General features: G+C 36.5%; 1 protein-coding gene, 1 long non-coding RNA gene and 1 pseudogene across 2 annotated transcripts; 1 reads left to right on the top strand and 2 right to left on the bottom strand.

The window, feature by feature from the left end:
- Positions 1-2,056: 2,056 nt before the first annotated feature.
- On the bottom strand, positions 2,057-5,956 carry LOC140182926 (uncharacterized). Its single transcript, XM_072230910.1, has 2 exons — positions 4,243-5,956; positions 2,057-3,810 (listed from the first exon to the last, which is right to left on the bottom strand). The coding sequence occupies exons 1-2, from the start codon at positions 5,954-5,956 to the stop codon at positions 2,057-2,059; spliced, it is 3,468 nt and encodes a 1,155-aa protein (XP_072087011.1).
- Positions 5,957-13,596: 7,640 nt separating this feature from the next.
- On the top strand, positions 13,597-15,310 carry LOC112790042 (uncharacterized). The gene is made up of 4 exons (XR_003811666.2): positions 13,597-13,689; positions 13,818-13,934; positions 14,799-14,856; positions 15,095-15,310. It is a non-coding gene; the product is annotated as an uncharacterized lncRNA (long non-coding RNA).
- A 1,266-nt stretch (positions 15,311-16,576) lies between these two features.
- Positions 16,577-17,782, bottom strand: LOC112726980 (caffeoylshikimate esterase-like; annotated as a pseudogene).
- Positions 17,783-20,306: the final 2,524 nt, after the last annotated feature.

Raw genomic sequence — 20,306 nt, 5'->3', positions numbered from 1 at the left:
AAGGCTGCATGAGATTTCTGAGGAAAGTGAGGCGTTTTCGGTGTGGGGAAGGGAGTATCCTTACATGGCTGTTGTGGATGAGTATTGCCAGTCTTCAGCTGATGTAACTCTGGCCAAGGAGGTCGGTGATATGGCTGTTGGGCAATATATGCAGGTAATAAGCTAGTGATGTTTTCTTTATTTTTACTTTGGTTTTCTTATGAGTTTATTTTGCCTTCTAGGTTGTTGGTCTGCGCCTTGCGAGTTTGGGTCGAAGTCAGGAATTGAAACATAAGGGAATGGCCGTTGAGAAAGGTGAGGTGTCTGTTTTAAGGGAAGAGTTGGTTAAGTGTAAAAATCTTGCTGCTGAGCTTCAAGCTCGTTTGACCGAGACGGAGAAGTTGCTGAAGGAGACTAAGGAAAGTTATGCTAAGGATGTCGAGGATTTGAAGAAGAAGCAAAGCGATCTGGTGAACATGCAAAGTCGTTTGATTGAGGTGACAACTCAGTTTAAGGATATGGAGAAGAAAAAGGCGGATGAGATTTTGGACTCGTTTGTTGAAGGTTTTGAGAGGGCAAGGTTGCAGGTTAAGTTCTTGGTTCCGGATGCCGATTTATCTGGCATGGATCCTGGGAAGATAGTTCGAGATGGTCAGTTGATTGAGGATGATGGGGATGCGGAAGATGAGGCCGATAATTTTTAGTTTGTTATGAAAATATCTTTGTCAATTTGTTTTTTGTTCTTGTAATCTGACTGTTTTTTGTAAGCGGATAACAGTATGGCTCTTGTTTTTTGAGTCCTTTAAAATTGACTTGTTTGGAAATTTGGTGCTGTTTGTAAAAAGCTGTTTGCATTGTTCGGATATTTTTCCGAGTTTATTGGCGTTTTAGGAGTTATTTGATAATCGGCGTTTGTGGCTTGGACGAGTATTGGTGTTTGTCCGAGCTAGATTGATAATTTGATAAGATCGATTTGATATAGTAGAAAGGATAGAACATTTACTCGTCTGTTTTATGTTTGGAACCTTTTTCATACAAAGGTGCAGGTAGGCTAGCCTCGTTAAAACCTCTCCAAGCAAAACCCTTTGGGATAAAATCTTGGTAGTAGGAAAAAGAGTACAAGCCTGTCCCTGTCTTTTAAACTATATAATTTCTTTAATGAAGAGACATTCCATGTGTTAGGTAAGAGTTTACCATCTAGTGATTCTAGTTTGTATGCTACTTGGCCGAGTGCTGTGGATACTCGGTATGGGCCGTCCCAATTGGCTGCGAGCTTGCCGTGTGAGGGTGGTTTCCGAGCAGTTTCAGTTTTCCAGAGGACTAAGTCGCCTTTCTCGAAGGATCTTGTTTTAACCGACTTGTTGTACTGTCGGGCTAATGCTTGTTGTGCTGCGCGTTGTCTCAATGTGGCGATTTCTCTGACTTCTTCGATGACATCGAGCTCGGATCTCCGGGCTTCGTCTTGATTGATGATGTAAGTTCGGATAGAATTCTGGGAGATCTCCAATGGTATCATGGCCTCTGAGCCATATACCAATCGGAACGGCGTTTCCTTTGTTGATGTTTGTGGGGTGGTGTTGTATCCCCATAGGACTTCAGGTATGAGTTCGGCCCAGAGTCCTTTGGCGTCGTCTAGTTTCTTCTTTAGTGCATGTAAGATTACTTTGTTTGCAGCCTCGGCTAGTCCGTTTGTTTGAGGATGTTCAACAGAGGCGAAGTGTTGCTTGATTTTTAGATTCTGCAAAAAACTTTGAAATTTCTGATCGACGAACTGGCGACCGTTGTCAGTTGTAATATGTTTAGGTATGCCGAAACGGCAAATGATGTTTTTCCAAACAAATGTGATCATTTGTTGCGATGTTATTTTCGCTAAAGGTTGGGCTTCTACCCATTTGGAGAAATAATCAATGCCAACAATAAGAAATTTTACCTGTCCCGGTGCCGTAGGGAATGGCCCGAGTATGTCTAGACCCCATTGGTTAAATGGCCAACTAATGTCCGAGTGATGTAATTGTTCGGCAGGTATGTGTATTAGTGGTGCATGTCTTTGGCAATTGTTGCAGGACCTGATCTTTTGTTAGCTGTCTTGCTTCAAGGTCGGCCAGAAGAAACCTGATCGAAGGATCTTTAATGCCAAGCTCCGAGCTCCTGTATGGGTGCCGCAGATTCCTTCATGTGCTTCGGCTAAAGCTATATCTGCTTCGGACTTGTTGAGGCATTTGAGCAGTGGCCGAGTATAACCTCTTCGATACAGTTCTCCACTGAGGATTGTGAAGGAGGATGCTTGCCGTCGGAATTTTTTACTGTTTTCGACCCCTTCTGGTATAATACCTGATTCTAGATAATGGATGAAGTCCTTCCTCCAATCTGTTTCCTGTGAAACACTTAACATGTTTATCAGAGTAACAGTGGGTGATGTTATTGTGAACTGTTGTAGTGTGGTTAATGCGAACTGAGTACTGCCGAGTTTAGATAAGAGATCTGCTCTTTGGTTTTGTTCTCGCGGTATATGTTCTATTTCAAATTTGAGAAATTTCTTTGAAAATTTCTTTACTAATAGCAAGTATTTAGAGAGCAGAGGATCTTTTACCTGAAAGAGGTCATTTACCTGTTGTACGACTAACAAAGAGTCGCAATATACCTTGATCGTGGAAATTTGAAGGTCTAAGCAAAGTCTGAGTCCGGCAAGTAGCGCTTCATACTCGGATTGGTTGTTGCTTGCTTTGAAAGCCAAGTGTATTGAGTGTTCCAGTATGAATCCATCGTCAGCCTCAAGACGAATTCCTGCACCACAGCCTTCGTGATTTGAGGATCCGTCGACATATAAGATCCATTGTTTTGCATGGTCATCTTCAGATGGTAGGGTAAGCTCGGCAATGAAATCTGCCAGGAATTGTGATTTGATCGGCCCTCTAGGTTGGTATCTGATGTCGAACTCGGACAGTTCGACTGCCCATTTAATTAGTCGTCCTGCTACTTCTGGTTTGTACAGCACTTGTCTTAGTGGGTGATCTGTTCTGACATGGATAACGTGGCTTTGGAAATAAGGTCGGAGACGCCGCGCCGAGAATATAAGTGCCAACGCGAGCTTTTCAATCCTCGGATAATTTAGTTCGGCGTGCTGTAGAGTTTTGCTAACAAAGTACACTGGATGCTGAACTTTGTCTCTCTCTGTAACAAGGGCTGAACTTATTGCCCAATCAGTAACTGATAAATATAGAAATAAATCCTCCCCTTGTAGGGGTTTTTGTAGAATCAGCGGTTGTGAGAGTGTTGCTTTTAATTTCGAAAAGGCCCTCTCACAATCGTCGTTCCACTCAAATTTATTTTTCTTTTTTATTGTTTGGAAAAAAGGGACAGAAGTTGAAGCTAAACAGGGAACAAATCGGGAAAGTGCAGCAAGGCGTCCTGTGAGGCGCTGTACTTCTTTTACTATCTTAGGGCTGACCATGTCAAGCACTACTCGGTATTTGTCTGGGTTTGCTTCTATTCCCCTGCATGTTAGCATGAAACCTAAGAACTTACCCCCTTGAACGGCGAAGGCACATTTCTCGGGGTTGAGGCGCATATTGTACTTGCGGATTTGGCCGAATATTTCTGCTAGGTCGGTGATGTGATTATCTCCGGTTTTTGTCTTGGCGACCATGTCGTCGACATAAACTTCGATATTCCTGCCGATTTGTTTGGCGAACACTTTATCCATAAGACGTTGGTAAGTTGCACCTGCATTCTTTAATCCAAATGGCATAACTTTATAACAATAATTGCCGAAATCAGTGATAAAAGCCGTTTTATCTTGGTCGGAGGGGTGCATGAGTATTTGATTATACCCTGAATAGGCATCCATAAAACTTAAAGTAGCGTAGCCTGATGCATTGCCTACTAAAGAGTCTATGGACGATAGAGGGTAAGAATCCTTTGGGCATGCTTTGTTTAAGTCAGTGAAATCGACGCACATGCGCCACTTACCGTTTTGTTTTCTTACCATTACCACATTGGCTAGCCAGGTAGTGAATCTGATCTCTTTGATAAATTTAGCGTTGATGAGTTTTTGTGTTTCCTCCAGTGATGCTTTCCTTTTTTCTTCGCCGAGCTTTCGTTTTCTTTGTTGGACAGGTCGGGCTGACGAGTTTATTGCTAGTTTATGACTGATGACTTGTGGGTCAATGCCGGGCATGTCAGCAGGTTTCCAGGCAAAAAGCTCGGCGTTTTCTTGTAGGAAGGATGTTATGGCCTGTAACTCAGCCGTGTTGATTGACGTACCTACATATGTAAATTTGTTAGGGTCATTATTAAAATATACTTTTTGTAAGTCATCGGATGGCTTGGGGCGCTCGAGGACATCAGCTCTCGGGTCCAGGTTGGCCAGTGTGCCTCCCTTCTGGTTGAGGTTGACATTGTTGACTTGTTGTGTTGAACGGTTTTGGAGTTTCATACTGATGTAGTAACATTGCCGCGCCTCCTTATGATCTCCATGGATTGTTGCGACCTGATCGTCCTGCAATGGAAACTTTACGCAGAGATGAACTGTAGATACAATGGCGCCGAACTTATTCAAAAAGGGTCGGCCAAGAATGAGGTTATATGGGCTGAAACAATCGACTACTAAATATTGAATATCATTAGTTTTTGAAAAGGGTTGCTCACCCAGTGTGGTCTGTAACCACACTGATCCGAGTATTGGAACTCGTTCTCCTGAGAAGCCGACCAAGTCGCCTCCTGTGGACTGTAGCACGTTGTCGCTGAGTTTCATCTTTTGAAATGTGGAGTAAAACAGAACATCGGCACTGCTCCCGGGATCCAAGAGGACTTTTTTCACTAATAGGTCTCCTAGCTGAAGTGTGATTACCACAGGGTCATCTAAATTTTGTATGTTGGAGTTAAGGTCGGCCTGTGTGAAAGTGACTTCTGGTTGTTGTTTAGTGATTGGTGTATCTTGTTTCGGTCCGTCTACCGAGCACATTGCTCTGAATGATCTTTTCCTTGCCGAGTTTGAGTATCCTCCACTTGCGTATCCTCCTGAAATACAATTGATTATACCTCGTGGTCTTTCATATTGGTTTGAAGATGCCTTCTCCTTTCCTCGGTTTTGGTCAGGCAGATCGTTTGTTGTGGAACTGGTGCCACGCTTTTGTATGTGACCGCCAATGAATTTGTCTAGATGTCCTTGTCTTGCTAGCCGCTCTAAAAGATCTTTGGCAACCACACAATCATCGGTATTATGGCCATGTTTCTGGTGGAAAGCGCAGTACTTTGACTTGTCCACGTTCTTTGCATCCTGGTACGTGCCGGCCTTTCTTGGTGGCTTGATTAGTTTGGAGTTCAAGATCTCCTTAATTATATCTTCCCTCTTAGTGTTGAACTGCGTGTAAGAATCAAAACGAGGTGTTAGTTTAAAATTTTTCTTAATGGATGAGTTCTTATCTTCTTCGCGGAAGTGTGACTTGTCAGACTTCCGAGCTTGTCTGAGTTCCTCGATGTCGATTTGTCCCTTTGCTTTCTCCCGAAATTCTGCTAGAGTTTTTGGTTTTGCTATTGCGATCGTCTCCTGAAACTTCCCGGGTCGGAGGCCGCTTTTAATTGCGTGCAGATGGACTTCCGGGTGGAGATCTGGTATGCTGATTGCGACCTTGGTAAATCGAGTCATATAGTCCTTTAAGCTTTCGTTTGGTCCTTGCTTGATAGTGTTCAGGTAATCGGAATCGTGCAAGAATATTGCAGATCCGGCGAAATGGTCTTCAAATAATTTTGCCAACTGATGAAAGCGAGAAATGGAACCTGCAGGCAAAGCACACAACCAATCAAGTGCAGGACCGTCTAAATAATTCGGAAAACAGCGACATAAAACTGTATCTGATGCACCATTGGCGATCATTATTGATCGGAACTTCTTTAGGAATTTCCTCGGGTCTCCGAGTCCATCATAAGGCGTGAGGGTCAATGGCAGAGTGAACCTCTTTGGTAGTTCGAAGTTCATTACTTCTTCTGTAAAGGGGCCTACAGGGTCCTCGGACTCTTCTTTCTCGTCCTCGGGCTACTGCTCTTTTCGTTGAGTGGTTTCTGAAACATGGGTCGGTTGGGACTGATGTTCCTCGTCTTCCGCCTGTTGGCGATGAGCATCGTTGTGTTCAATCCGAGCATGATTTATTTCAGCAATTTGGGCGGCCATTAATTGGTTTTCGTCAGCCATTCGCTGGTTGGCTTGTTGTAGGTCAGCTACCATTCGCATAAGTTCGGACAATGAAGGAGGCGGTGCGTCAGCCATGGGTGCAGGCGAAGGTGATGGGACCAAAAGAAAAAATACGATTTCCTCGGCCCCACGGTGGGCGCCAATTGATCTTGCCTGAGAAATAGGTCGACCTCGATTTCTGAAAGTAGGCCGAGCTATATGCTGCAAGGTTGGACGTCTGTCCTTCAGGGTCCGAGTTTCCGATGTTCCTTATGAGTATGCAAGCAATACAGAAAGGGCGGGGTGTACCTGCAAAGGCACTCCGAAACTTAAGTTAGTTTTTGTATTCAGTTCAGAATGTCCAGAAAAGATATTTTACCTTGCTTTTATAGATATTTCATCGTCTGTTATATTCTAAATGATTATTTTACCGTTTCTGATGATTAGTTTCGTAATCGACTTTATCCTTACCGTTTGGAAAGTCGGTTACGATAGTATTGATTTAGACGAGTTATAACTCATAAAAGCCGAATAATAACGGCAAATGACGAATTATTATTCGTATTAATGATGACCATATCACATTGGCTCCTCATACTTTTCCTTTCCAATTACATGGCTACCAAATGAGATTAATTACTACCATAGTACACCTCATAGTTAATTATTTTTATATATATAATTTTTGGAGGCGGGGATTTTCCTAAAATCCATTAATCAAGGAATGATTTCATGAAATTCTGACCCAAAAGAACGTAAAAGGGATTAAAAAGAAAAGTGGGAAAGCGAATATATATATGGTAGGGCGTTGATGTGAAACCTCATGAAGGCATGCATGTGCACTAAGAGAAAAATTATTGGTATGAGAAAGACTGCCACATGGCAAAGAGCAATGAGCACCAGGTGTTTCAAAACTATTTATCTAATCTATGTGGAGGTTGCTATGTTATTTTCACAAACCCGTAGCAAGCATTGCCGCTTCAAATTATTAATCACTCCATCACTCTCTCCTTATTTTTGCCCAACCCAACTAACATGGCTGTGCTATATTAATCAAACCATTCCCTTAATTGCTTTACAAAGACCCTCACGTTGGTTTTGTCTCTCCAATAATCACTTTTCAATAAAGCTTTCATTCCATTCCTATTCTTATTACTTAGTATATTAGCATAAACACCTACTTCGATTTGTATATATCTTTTAATCTATCTGTTATTAACTTATTGTGAGTTAATTTCTATTAAATAATTTATATAACATAATAATATGTGTCAATATCTTAATTATTATTTTCACACACGAAGATCAGATAAAGTATCCATCAACTAACTAACTATTCCATAGTGCTTGCTATATATCTAATGAATAATTATCAACGACTATCATTTTCTTCAAATCCATAAGGAATGGCTGGGATCAATCACAATGACAACATGCAAAAACTATTTTGGTATAGTAAACTCCATTAATGTCACATACACCTTCTACATCTAATAGACAATCTTACTAATAATAACTAAACGATTTCTCTTGATAATTTTATAGTTGATTATTAGTGAATATGAATTGTTACTTATTCTATCAACTAAAGAAAGAAAATAGATCAAGATAAGATATTTTGTTTGTTTCATAAGTAGATAAGAATTCTTTTTAAGATTCTCATTTGATAATTATTTTTAAATTGAATATCATAATATCGAAAGACACAAACGGATTGAAAAGAGACACAAATGTAAAAGCAAACAATTGTTTATTAGGTTAAAACTAATAATAAATATAAAGAGATAAACCTACAACTTTTTATTATTTATTTTTATACATCATCTAATTATATATATAATGTTATATCAATAAAAATAACGATTTACATTAATAACATAAATAATTATCCAAAAAATGACTTTGGTTTGACGACTGTATATGTGAATTAAACTCTAATAAATGTAAATTGAGATAAAAATACAAGTTTTTTATTGGCTAAAATATTGTATTTTATGTTGGGTAGGGCACTTTGTTTTTTCACTTTTTCGAAACGACAAGTGTATGTCCATTTGTCATGTGTTGAAAGGTTCCCCTTGTGCCATGTCAGCATTACATACGGAATCAAGTATCAAACGTTCTTAGCGTAGAAGTTTCGGCGAAGTCTGCGGTTATGAAAATTTAAAATAAATAAAGAAGAAAAAAAATATCAAACAAGAAAAGCATAAAAAGGGAAACTGATGGAGAGGGATAAGTTGGCCCTACAAAGCCCTCACGAGTTTGATTTTTGTGTGCATTGCATGTGCTTCTGTCCAAACACAGGAGAATGCTATTTTCATGTCCTATTCATTTATTTTATTTATCGTGTATATTAATATATTGAGAATGAAATGAAGCAAATAAGGAAGAACATGATAAATGAGAGCCTGAGAGATAACGTGGTTCTTTCTGCTTCGTGTCATACGGAATATGAATTATTGTGTACTTACTTGGAAACAAGACAATTCAATGCGAAATATGAATTCACTTTGTTGTGTTAAATTTATAGATTGATGTTATCTTTTGACTACTATAAGTGCAATGCTTTTATCTAGAGGTTTATGTGGGCTGAGTTAGGTGAATTGAAGAAATTTTTTTATTAACTAATTTATTCATTTAATCAATGGTTTGGATTAATTGGCTTGGTTTCACATTTTCTTTTAATCCTAATCAATCTAATTTTTTTATGGCTAATACTAGGGATACAAAAAAAAAAAAATAGTCAGAACTTGTTTTATTTAGCAACAATTAATAAATATAACAATTAATAAATACTAAATAAAATAAATTATAATTAATTTTGTCTGATTTTTTTTTGTTGTTACCAAACATTTCGTTCTTTTATTATTCTTTATTATTAGGTGAGTTTGAATGAGAGTCATGGGTTTAATATTCTAAAAAGAATGTATTGTTTATATGCATATAAAAAATAATAATAAAACTTTAGTAGAATCACACTTCAAAAGCTATAAAAGTAAAAATGTTTAAGGTTTTATAAAGCTTTTATATCTTAGAGTGGTTTATTTAGTAGGAGAGATATAACTATTTATTTATTTATTTTATTGACTTAAACCTTTAAAATAAATAATTCAAATAACATGATATTACAATTTTTATAAAAATCTAAACTTTAATTCTTATTGACTTTTTAAAAAAAATAAACTTCTGCATAAGATCACACTTAATATAGTACTAGACTACTAGTTAAAAAAGTTCAGAGATTAAATTTGACGTTATATTTATTTAATAATTAATGTATACAGTGCTATTAATACTTAGTTTATTTAATTAAGTTGTTTCACACTTATCTTAAGAATTAATATAGGCTGTTAATACTAGAAAGCTAACTTTCTTTCGGTTAATTTTTTTAAAATTATTTTGTTTATCTTAAATTTTAAATTTTAAATTATAAAATTTTAACTCTTAATTCTAACACTACTAGAAAACTAGTTATTACAGACGGATATTTCCGACGAATTTTATCCCATTGAAATACAGACCGAATTTCAGAGGGATTTTTTTGTCGAAAAACAAAAAAAATAGATTAACATAAATTACAGACGGAAAAGAGAATCCGTCGATAATTCCGTCGGAAAAATTAATTTTTTTCGCAAAAAAAGTTACAGACGGATTTTTCATCTGTAATTAAATGGACAAAAAATTGCATTTTATTAAGTTATTACAGACGGATTTTCCGTTTGTAATTTAAAAGTTTCCGTCAGAAAATATATTGAAATTAGGGTTGTTACTGATAACTCTTCCATTCAATCACGATCCTTCTACTTCTACACACTCATCTCCTCCAAATGCTCCGTCAGCGCCGCCTCTCAGCCTTGCAACGCCGTCGCACCGAACCTCCATTGTACTGAGCTTCTGTTGCACCGAAGCTCTGTTGCATACAGGGACCAGTGCGCACACCTCGTCATCCCTCTCAACAAGTGCCGCCAGGCCGAGTTACTACCTTCCATGGAAGTGCGAGCACGAGCGTCACTCCTACGAGAAGTGCCAGTACGAGCTCCTCATGGAGCGCATGTTCAGATGCAGAAGATCAAGGAACGAGCCTCCCTTAATCACTCTCAATCCAAGGGCGCCGCCTTTCCCGTCATCCCTAAAATCGCCAATGCCTGATTCATTCCAGGTTTCTGCTTCTCCCTGATCTAGGATTTTCAGATTCATTCCTCATTCCTGATTGATTAATTGCTCTCGTTATCAATATTCTCGCGTTCGGATTTATTAGGGTTATGGGATTGTTCACGCTTTTACTTGATTAGGATTAGAGAATGTTAGTTTGCGTAGGTGTCTCTTTGTGGATTAAATTGGGTTTGCTGTTACCATAGGACCATAATTTTTGTTCAAATTAGCTGCACAGACAGAAAAGTTTCATGCTTGTAGCTCGTAGTGTTAATCTTATCTTCAATTGAGCCTCCTCTTGTTATACAACTTCTTCCATGTGTCTCTTCACTGACCTTTTTCTTCCACAGTAATCCTTTTAATCACAAAACACTGACTTATAAGAACCTGTGTTGATCCTACTGAATTGAGTAAATTGCCATATTTAAAGTTATAACAATCCAGTGATCCACTTGTTTGATTATGGCTTCTTTGAGTATGCCTTCTGTTTCAGAACAGAACAGAGATGATAACAACAAGAAGAACAATAGCATAAGCAACATGTTTTTGCTTCCAAGAAAGCCTGTAAGTTTATGCATTTTTTGCATTCCCTCAAAGTTGAATAATTAAATCTTATTATATATAGCATCAAGAACTGTACCACTAAATATTTTCTGATTAGGTAAGGTAGCTACATTAGTATTTTATGAGGCGAGAGATTGATTATCTTCATCATTTTTTAATCTTTTGTTCAAAATTTTAAAAGAATGTCAAAACAAAATTCTTTATATAACTTTTATGACTTCTGTATCTAGATGTCTATGCAGCCTGATAGAATGTTGCCTTATAACAAGGCCTATAATCATGATGAGGATGATGATGAAGAAGAGGGGGTCACAGAAGATGATGAGGAACACAATTTTCTGCATGATGAAAAGAGAAAACAAGAACTTGACAAGTCAATGCAAAAACCTAATATTTTGGTAGCTTTCTTACAGGTTTATGCTAAAGGAATTGCAATGTGAATATTGAATTGAACTCGAACTTGGACTTATCGTTATCCATTTTGAATGACGTTGCTTGTTGCGTGTTGATGGTAATGTTGCTAATGAGAATCAGAGGGATTCTGTATGTGCTTTTAATGTGAATTTACTATTGTCTTAGGTGTTTCTAACACTTTAAGGATTACAAAAAAGTTTTCTTTCTGCTTAGTTTTTAGCTTAGTGTGGAAATCAGATACTTTTGAAATAAGGGTCTGCTTGGTTGAGTAGGAGGAAAAGGGGAAGTATAGGATGCTGTGATTACATTTCAATTTTTCTTTCTCCGATCTTTGATATGATATATCAAGAAAGTGTAAAGGGATTCTTATTCTGAAATTTATGACGACCAGATTTTTACTAACTCTTCTATGCAGCTACAATGGCTTTGATTGAAAACGTGATTTGGACTTCTGTAAGCAATAGGAGATGGTTCATATTCATTAAATATTAATTTATTTCTATGGAATTTTATTAAATGTTACTAATGGTATCCTTCAGGTAAAAGACGACCATGGCGAGCATTTTTGTGTTTTTGAGTGCTAGTAGTAATTATGAAAGCCCAGGCCCATGAATAGCCATAATCAAATCCTTGCATAGCTTCTGGTAATCTTGTATGCAGTTTACATGGTAAATTTCCCTTGCTGCTCTTCCCTCTGTTACTATATTAGTAAGCAAAGATACGATGCAAAATTAAAGCTTCTATTATTGGCTGCAGGTGAGGAAAGGGCATTCAAAAATTTCCCAGCATTAGTTTATGCCTAACCCTTCTTTTTCCTTTCATTCTTTCGAATCTTGTTATTGACAGCCTTCAGAACCGTAAGGATACACATGCAACGTGCCAAAGATCTGAATATCGGAGTTACTTGAACAGGGGAACCAAACTCCACTCTTGATGAGGCAGAAACAGCGCTATCAGTATTTATTTGTTCTTCTGAATTCAGCAGCATATCTACTACGGAAATATGTATATCTTATGAGCATTTTGGTTCATTAAAATGATAAGGGTATTAATACATGAAGGAGAAAAAGTAATATACTTTAGAAAAATGATAGAATTTTCATTCTTAATAATGAATTATGTTACCTTGATCCATGGTTGAAGTAACTAGAACACCTCTTTTAGCCTATGATGCCACAGAAATTCTGAAACCTAATGGTATATTCTGAATCCATTCTTGTGTTTTTGATGTTTCCTTCCACTTCAATAAGCACTATATAGAGGAAGAATTATAGAAAAATTTTATCTTGAGATTATGTTTAGGTGATGAACTTAATTCCAGGGAGAGGTGAGAAAGTATTTAAAAAATTGGAATAGTTTCTCTAGTTAAAATTTAGGTGTTTGCTACTCTGTTGATTGAATCAGTGCTTGTCTGAATGCTTACCATGGTCATCTTCAATAAAATTCTGATGAGTTCTCTTATGACGAAACTGTTGTTGTTTTGGATCATGTTGAAATTCGATGCTGCTGTTGATGGAGATGAAACCATTGAGCTCAAAGCTGAGGCGTCAAATTGAAGGTTGTTATGATCGATGTTGTTGTTGTTATAGAAGGAATCTTGGTTTTGGTGATTATTATTCTCAGGTGAGCAATTTACAACATTATTTTGTTGATGAATTTCCATGGATGATGATGATGACGAATGATGACGCCATGTTGTTTGCATTGAAGCGGTTTCAAACTGATGAATTGGATGGTGCTGGTGATGGGACATGCCACCATTCAGAAAGAATTGGTTTTCCATTCAGCCTTTCCAGATCAGGTGACAAACAAGTAATTCCTTCTTTTCTTTTTTCTTTTTAATAATTAGCAAAAGTCTTAAAATCAGAACAGAGTTATGTATGTCCCTAAAATTTGAAGGATAAAATGATTTGTTTACATTAGAGAAGAAACAAAGAGAATTTTGAAGGAGGAGTGGTAGCAAATATGGTAAGAAGGGGACAATTGAAGTGATGATCAGATCAATTAAGGATAAAACATACGTCACAATAAAAAGCTTTTTCTGGTCTGTGTCTCTGAATTTATTGACTAATTGCAATGTTAATGATAAGCATTCTCATTTATACTTTAGCTTTCATATTTTTCCTTTCCATTGGTTGGACCACATAATATAAATGCTTATTGTTCTTGAGAAGAACATACAGTGGGGTGCATCAGAGCCTTGGTTTATTTGTTTTATTGTTTGGGTATATTGTGTTGTCCATCTTGGTTGAAGTAAATTTTCAAAACAAATTGTGTGAAACTTCTTTCATGGCAATATATGCTTGTAAGTTCTCGATTAAAATATGATAGGCTGTAGCAAGTGAAGGCAGAACAGATGATGCCAAATGAAGGGGTGATGCATTTGCTCGAGCATTTTCTACTCACTTGGCACGGTAATACTGACATTCCTATTATGTTTTAATGGTTTGGTACCATTATTGAAAATTTGGCATCTATTTGCTTATTCTGTACTTGGCTTTTGTTTTCTTCTCTTCAATAAACTAACACACCAATTCAATAGGTTGATGGAGGAGCCTGCTGCATATGGGAAATTAGGCCTAGCCAATTTATTGGAAATGAGGGAAGAGTGCTTGAGAGAGTTCCAGTTTGTTGATGCCTATGGAAGTATAAAACAGAGGTAACTATTCTTTCTTTCTTCATATAGCCGTAAAACCAAGGTTTTCCTGTCTTGTTTTCTTGTCAACAAACTTAGACTACCTTATACACAGTGGTCAGAGAAGTTGTTGCCATGGCCAAAACCCATATACCTTGTTTGTTTTTCTTATGAACTTTATATTTTTATTATTTATGTCATTTACTAAGCAGGATGTTCATCTATGTGTTTTTGCTCTCATCTTCCCAAAACTCATGCTAATTCTTTGCATCACTATTTTCATTCCCTTGTTAATACACCAATGCAATTTTTATTATCTTTTCACTGCTAGAAGTTTTTTTTATAAAAATAATACTCTAACACACACTCTCTCTCTCTCTCTTACTTTCTTCTTTTCCATCCCCAATCACAATCTCTTATTCTTTCTTTCCATCTGTAGGAGTTCAATCAAGCTTTCTCAACTTTTACTGACACTGAAACACAATTTTTACTGACACTAACAATTAGTGAAGCTTAAGTTGAATTAAGAAGTCTTCGTTGTCATTAAGTTCTCTATGTGCTAGTCTTATCCACATTTTTGCTTATTCTAATAGAGGGTTTGCCTTAAAATTTGCTAGTCTTAATTAATCCACTTTTTAATTATTTTATTTTTGTTCTGATCTCTGTTTTTCTCTGTTTTGATTCTTTGGCATAAATTTTTCTAGAGGTACCTTAATGAGTGAAGCAAAATTTGTCATGTGTACATTTAATATAGAGAAGTGAAATTGGCAGTGATAATGGGGCATTAAAGTATACAACCACTATTTGATAATGGTTCAATTGAGAGTTTTTGTTTAGCTCTTCGTATATTTTGGTATTAAAGTATATGATTGTACTTTGTTATGGCAGGTATACTTTATTTTGGATAATGCTACTACTTAGTAAGCTTGCATTCAGCTACTATGAGGTATTATGTCTTCAAATTTTACTACAGTTCCTCCTTTACCCTCCTTTAAGAAGCTCATGGTTATTGCTTTCTAAGAAGAGATGTGATTCTCTATTTACTGATTCTTTTATAAAAAATTGTTCATGCAAAAAGAGACTACTTCTGGAGTGCAAAATGCTTTAAATAATATATATGCTTTATTTTTATTCAAGCATTCCAATTCACTCCAATTCCAATTTGGGTTTTGATTCTATTTCAGTCAGGAGATATCAAGATTAACTTTCAATGTGAAGCTTGATGCTGCTGATGCAATTTAGTTATCTATTAATATGTTAGATTATTCTATCTTTAAGTGCTAAGTGTAATTTGTGACATTCATGTAACATTAGGATGGTCATTTTATTTTTTTTAGGTATCTTTTTATTAAGACAGTGAGATATTGGCCAATGATGTTGAAAAATAACATCCAATTTTATTGGTATCATGTAATGAATATTATGTTTATTTATGCGATTTTTGGCTTTCTTTTTTCAATTTACAGTGTTTGATGGAGTAAATTTAGAAAACAAACATAAAGTATTTATTTTGCAATGGAAAAATTAAAAAAAATTCTATTTTACCTTACTGACGGATTTACAAACGGATTTTCTGTCTGTAATCAGAGTGAGATGATTTTCCAAAGTTCAAATTACAGACGGAAAATCTGTCGGAAAATCCGTCTGTAATTACAGATGGAAAATCCGTCTGAAAATCCGTCTATAATTACAGACGGAAAATCCGTCTGAAAATTCGTCTGTAATTACAGACGGAAAATCCGTCGGAAAGTTCGTCGCTTGCGGGAAATGGATGGAGAATTTACAGAGGGAAAATCCGTCAGTAACTGGTAAAAATCCGTCGGTAAGTTTCCGGCAGAAAAAAAATCCGTCGGTAAATAATTTCCGACGGGGCTTTTACAGAGGGACAAAATCCGTCGGTAATTTCGTCGGTAACCAAAAATCCGTCTGTAATAAAGACTAAATCTGTCTGTAAATCTGTCTGTATTAATCAATTTTCTAGTTGTGTAAAATATGAAATTTAAACTCTAAATCATTATAAAAGATAAAAAATTTTAAAATTAAAAACAAAAAATTAACTAATATTAACTAACTAAAAATTAATTCTTTATATTTTTTTAAACCTTTGGATTTTTTTATATTCAATTCAACTTATAAATTCCGAAATCCATTTTTTTTAGCGTCAGGAAAAAGTTTGCCATTTTTCTCTGTAAATCTTGATGTCACAAGGTTCGTTGTTTTTCTCGGCGAACTTTAAACTACTTTATTCTTTAATAAAATTCTTGCAAGACGGATTGGAATCCAAAATTACTACTAATAACTCATCCTTTTCTTTTTATTTTGATCTTCTGCTCATTCTATATAATGTCTAAAATTTTATGTTATCCATTTATTATGATGGTGAAATAGTATATGATAAAGAGAGATCTACTGTATTCAGTTTTCTGTTAAACCTGTATTTACATATATACCACCCGAAGTTAAAAGTTTAACAACGTTAAAAATTAAAGAGTAAACTACTATTTCTACCCACAAAAGTTAAAAACGCTGACATATTTACCCATAGAAAAAGGAAATTACCATTTGTACCCATGAAATATAGGTTCCGCACAACAAAATTATCCAAACACTAAAAAATTATCTAAAATTCCTAAATTACCCTTATCTTCACCATCACACCACTTCCTTCACCCAATCACCTTTCTAACCCTAACCCTCTTCATCCAGTCACCAGCTCTCTTTCCCTTTCTAATCTCAAATACCACCACCACCCCTTTGCATATCCGCAGCAACTCCTGCGCCATCGAAGCTCAGGGACGTGCCACCTTCCTCCACAGGCTCGCCAGCGCTAACTTCCGCTTCCACTCCACTTTGAAGGAAACGTCCGGAATCGATCCGCACGTTGGAACCACGCGCCACGTAAGGATTATAGCCGCAGCTATAGAAAGAAAATGTTCCAATGGCCACGGTGGCTTGAACTTCTCGCTGATCTCACACATGGCACCGTTAAGAATCAGACCGTTCCACAACTTCCTGGATGAGACATTTTCCGGCAAGTCGTGGCAGCGGAGAGTGATTAATAGTGCGATTGCGCCGCCGAGGAATTCGGAGTAGAGGAAGAAAAGAAGAGAAGGATCGAAGCGAGAGCGAAATTCGTCGAAGAAGGCGATGCAGTCGTCGATGACGGAGTTGATGTTAGGGGATGTGGGCGATGAGGCCGTCGGAAAAGCCGTGGCCCTGATGGTCAATGGCACAGGTGGCGAATCTGGCCTTGGCGAAGTAGATGGCGGTGAGCTGGAGGAACCAGCTGGATTCGCCAGTAAATCCGTGAACGAGGGCGAGGGTTCCGGTGACAGTTGTGGGGGTAGTGGGAGCCACCATTGAGTGAAGAGCTTGAGGGGTGGTGGTGGGTGAAGGAAGTGATGGTGGAATTTGAGATTAGAAAGGAAAAGAGGGGTGGTGGCTGGGTGAAGAGGGTTAGGGTTAGAAAGGTGATTGGGTGAAAGAGGTGGTGTGGTGGTAAAGTTAAGGGTAATTTAGGAATTTTATGTAATTTTTTAGTGTTTGATAATTTTGTTGTGCGGAACCCATATTTCATGGGTACAAATAGTAATTTCCTTTTTCTATGGGTAGATATGTCAGCATTTTCAACTTTCGTGGGTAGAAATGGTAGTTTACTCAAAATTTTAATATTATATGTCATTGGTCAACAACACACGAAAAGAGTGAAAAAATCTACTAAAGATTTCCGAAATAGATAACAATTTATTTTACAAAAGGCATATTATAGACTACAATTGTTATCATTATTTTATTGTATTTTCTATTTGATGACAGTTTGATAAGATTTTATGCTTGTAAATTAGGTATCGGTTACGTGATGAAGAAGACATACGTCTTATTAAGGTCTGACACAACCATTGAACAAATGTCTATCTGTTGAAATTATTTGTTTTTCTAGTTAACTTGGGTACAGGAACTTCAGAAGATACTATTAAATGATACATTTTTAAGTGGGACGGTCAGAAAAAAATTAGAAGGATAATAATTGACCTTAATATGCCTACCTGAAGGTAGATAGTCAAGAGGGGCCAAATATTAAAAATTCTAATGAGGGTATGATGCAAGCTGATGTTGGAAGTGATGAGGGTTTTGCTATTAGAGATGTTGAGGCTGAACTAACTGAAATTCCGGAAGAGGAGGAGGAAGAGATGAACTATTACAGCGACACACAAATCGCACTGACACAGCCTGCTATTTTTCAACTATACGATCAATCAGATCATTTTTCTCATTGAATCTCGAGACAATTACTTCAGTTGGTGTATTCAGTCAAGGAGGTCCAAAGAATGATTCCACCAATGAATTTGAGATTGAACAACAGTATAAAAACAAGGAAGAAGTTATTATAAAAAAAATAATTTAACCCTAAACCATAATCAGTTCAACTAAAACAGTAATCTAAATAAAAAATTAAAATAAACTAACTTACTCTCAAACACAACTATAATAAATCTAAAAAATCTAAATATTTAAGTCATAAACTATAATTTTATTCTAAACCATAACATGTTCAAATGAAATAATAATCAAAATCAATTTTTTTGTTAACCAACATAAAGTAACTAAAATAACCAACATAAACTAACTAAAATATTTTAATTAACAATACACGGTACTCTAAATAAACTATATCTTCTAATTAACAAACTAAATAATTATCAAACTAACGAAAATTAAAAACTAACAAATTAATCTAACTACAAAGACATGTTAAAATCATAAAATAATACAACAGCAAATTAAATTGAAAAAGGATTAGAAGAACATAATAATCTGAAATTCTCAAAAATGCCAAAAAAGAAGAGTCTAACACAAGAAGAGAGGATGAGAGTGTCAAAGGGTGAAAAAATGAAAGGTGAAAACTGAAAATGGGGGGTGCTATTACAAAAAAAATGTTGAGTACCGTCGAATTTACTGTCAGATTTAGCGTTGTAGAGTAGTGGCAAATTTACTGTTAGATTTACCGACAGTAACGACGTCGAATTCGTAAGGTTAAGTAATTACCGGCGGATTTATGTTTCCAACAGTAAATTCAACGATAATATTTGGAGAAAAATAAAAATAAATTGGTGCATCTTTTAGGGTCGGATTTACCATAAAAAAATCCCACAGTAAACTAACTTAGTTAAACGATGCGTTTTGGTGACCCGCAATGGTTTACTATCAAATTTTTCTGACGATAACTGGTCCGTAAATTCAAAGCGCGAACTCTCTTCCCCCTCATTCGAATTTCTCTCTCTCTCTCTCTCTCTCTCTCTCTCTCTCTCATTGAAGAGAGAACTTTTGCGTGGTCTAGAATTCAGAATAAATTCCCGTTGCAAGTATAGCTTCTAAACCAACAAAAGTCCTTTCTTACAAACGTTTTGGTTGTCACAAGTAACAAATCCCTGATAAAATTGATAACCGAAGTTTTTAAACCTCGAGTCGTCTTCTCAAGGAATTGCAGGGAGGTATGTTCTTATTATTGGTTATGAGTCTTGTAAATTGGGGGTTTTGAAAGTAAGGAACAAGTATGTTAAATGATAAGAAAAATAAAATAGTAATGATAAAATAAACTCTTGGCAAGGTATTAGAATCGGAATTCCTATCCTAATTATCCTTATCAGGTGCGATGAGAATTGGGTTTTAATCCCACTTAGTTATCCTTTATTAAACAAGGGAAGGTCAAGTGGACTAATTAGCTTGATCCTCAAGTCCTAGTCAATCCATGTGGAAAGACTAGCTTTAGAGCGATCTAGATCAATTAGAATCTGCCAATTTCAACCACTACTAAGTTTGACAACTCAAGAGTCACCAATTACCTAACCAAAGCCAAAAGGGGGAAAAATCTAAATTATTTATATAAATAAAAGAAAACAATCATGAGTCTGAAATACCTCAAATTATACTAAATAGAGAAAATCCTAACATGAATGGTTCATAAGCCAAATAGGCAACATAAGTAATACAAGCATTAAAGTATCTCAAAGTATAAGAGAAGTCAAAATACAAGAATATTGCACCTAATAGAAAGATGAGATAAAAATATTCCTAAGTTCTAAAAATCCTAATCCTAATCCTAAGAGAGAGGAGAGAACCTCTCTCTCTAAAAACTACATCTAAACTATGAAAAGTGTGAGTAATGATTGAATGATCTGAAGTATCCCCTTCATTCCTCCACATTGCAGCCTTTAATCTGTGTTTTCTGGACTTGAAACTGGGCCGGAAATTGCCCAGGATTCGCTAGTTATGAAATCTGCCATGCTGATTTTCGTCATTGCGATGCGTCCGCGTGGAGCACGCATTCGTGTTGCCTATCTGTATGGCCACTATGGCAAATTATATATCAAATTGAAGCTCCGGACGTTAGCTTTC

This window comes from Arachis hypogaea, chromosome 1 (genome assembly GCF_003086295.3).
Source record: "Arachis hypogaea cultivar Tifrunner chromosome 1, arahy.Tifrunner.gnm2.J5K5, whole genome shotgun sequence".
NCBI lineage: Eukaryota > Viridiplantae > Streptophyta > Magnoliopsida > Fabales > Fabaceae > Arachis > Arachis hypogaea.
Note: the sequence above shows the minus strand (reverse complement) of the source record. Positions and strands in the feature narration are given on the sequence as shown.

Bases quoted from the DNA above. Each gene is read 5' to 3' on its own strand.
- LOC140182926 (XM_072230910.1), bottom strand. From the start codon at position 5,956: ATGAACTTCGAACTACCAAAGAGGTTCACTCTGCCATTGACCCTCACG. The intron at 3,811-4,242 runs GTACGTCAATCA...ATGCCTATTCAG, and splicing joins TAACAAATTTACATATGTAG to GGTATAATCAAATACTCATG.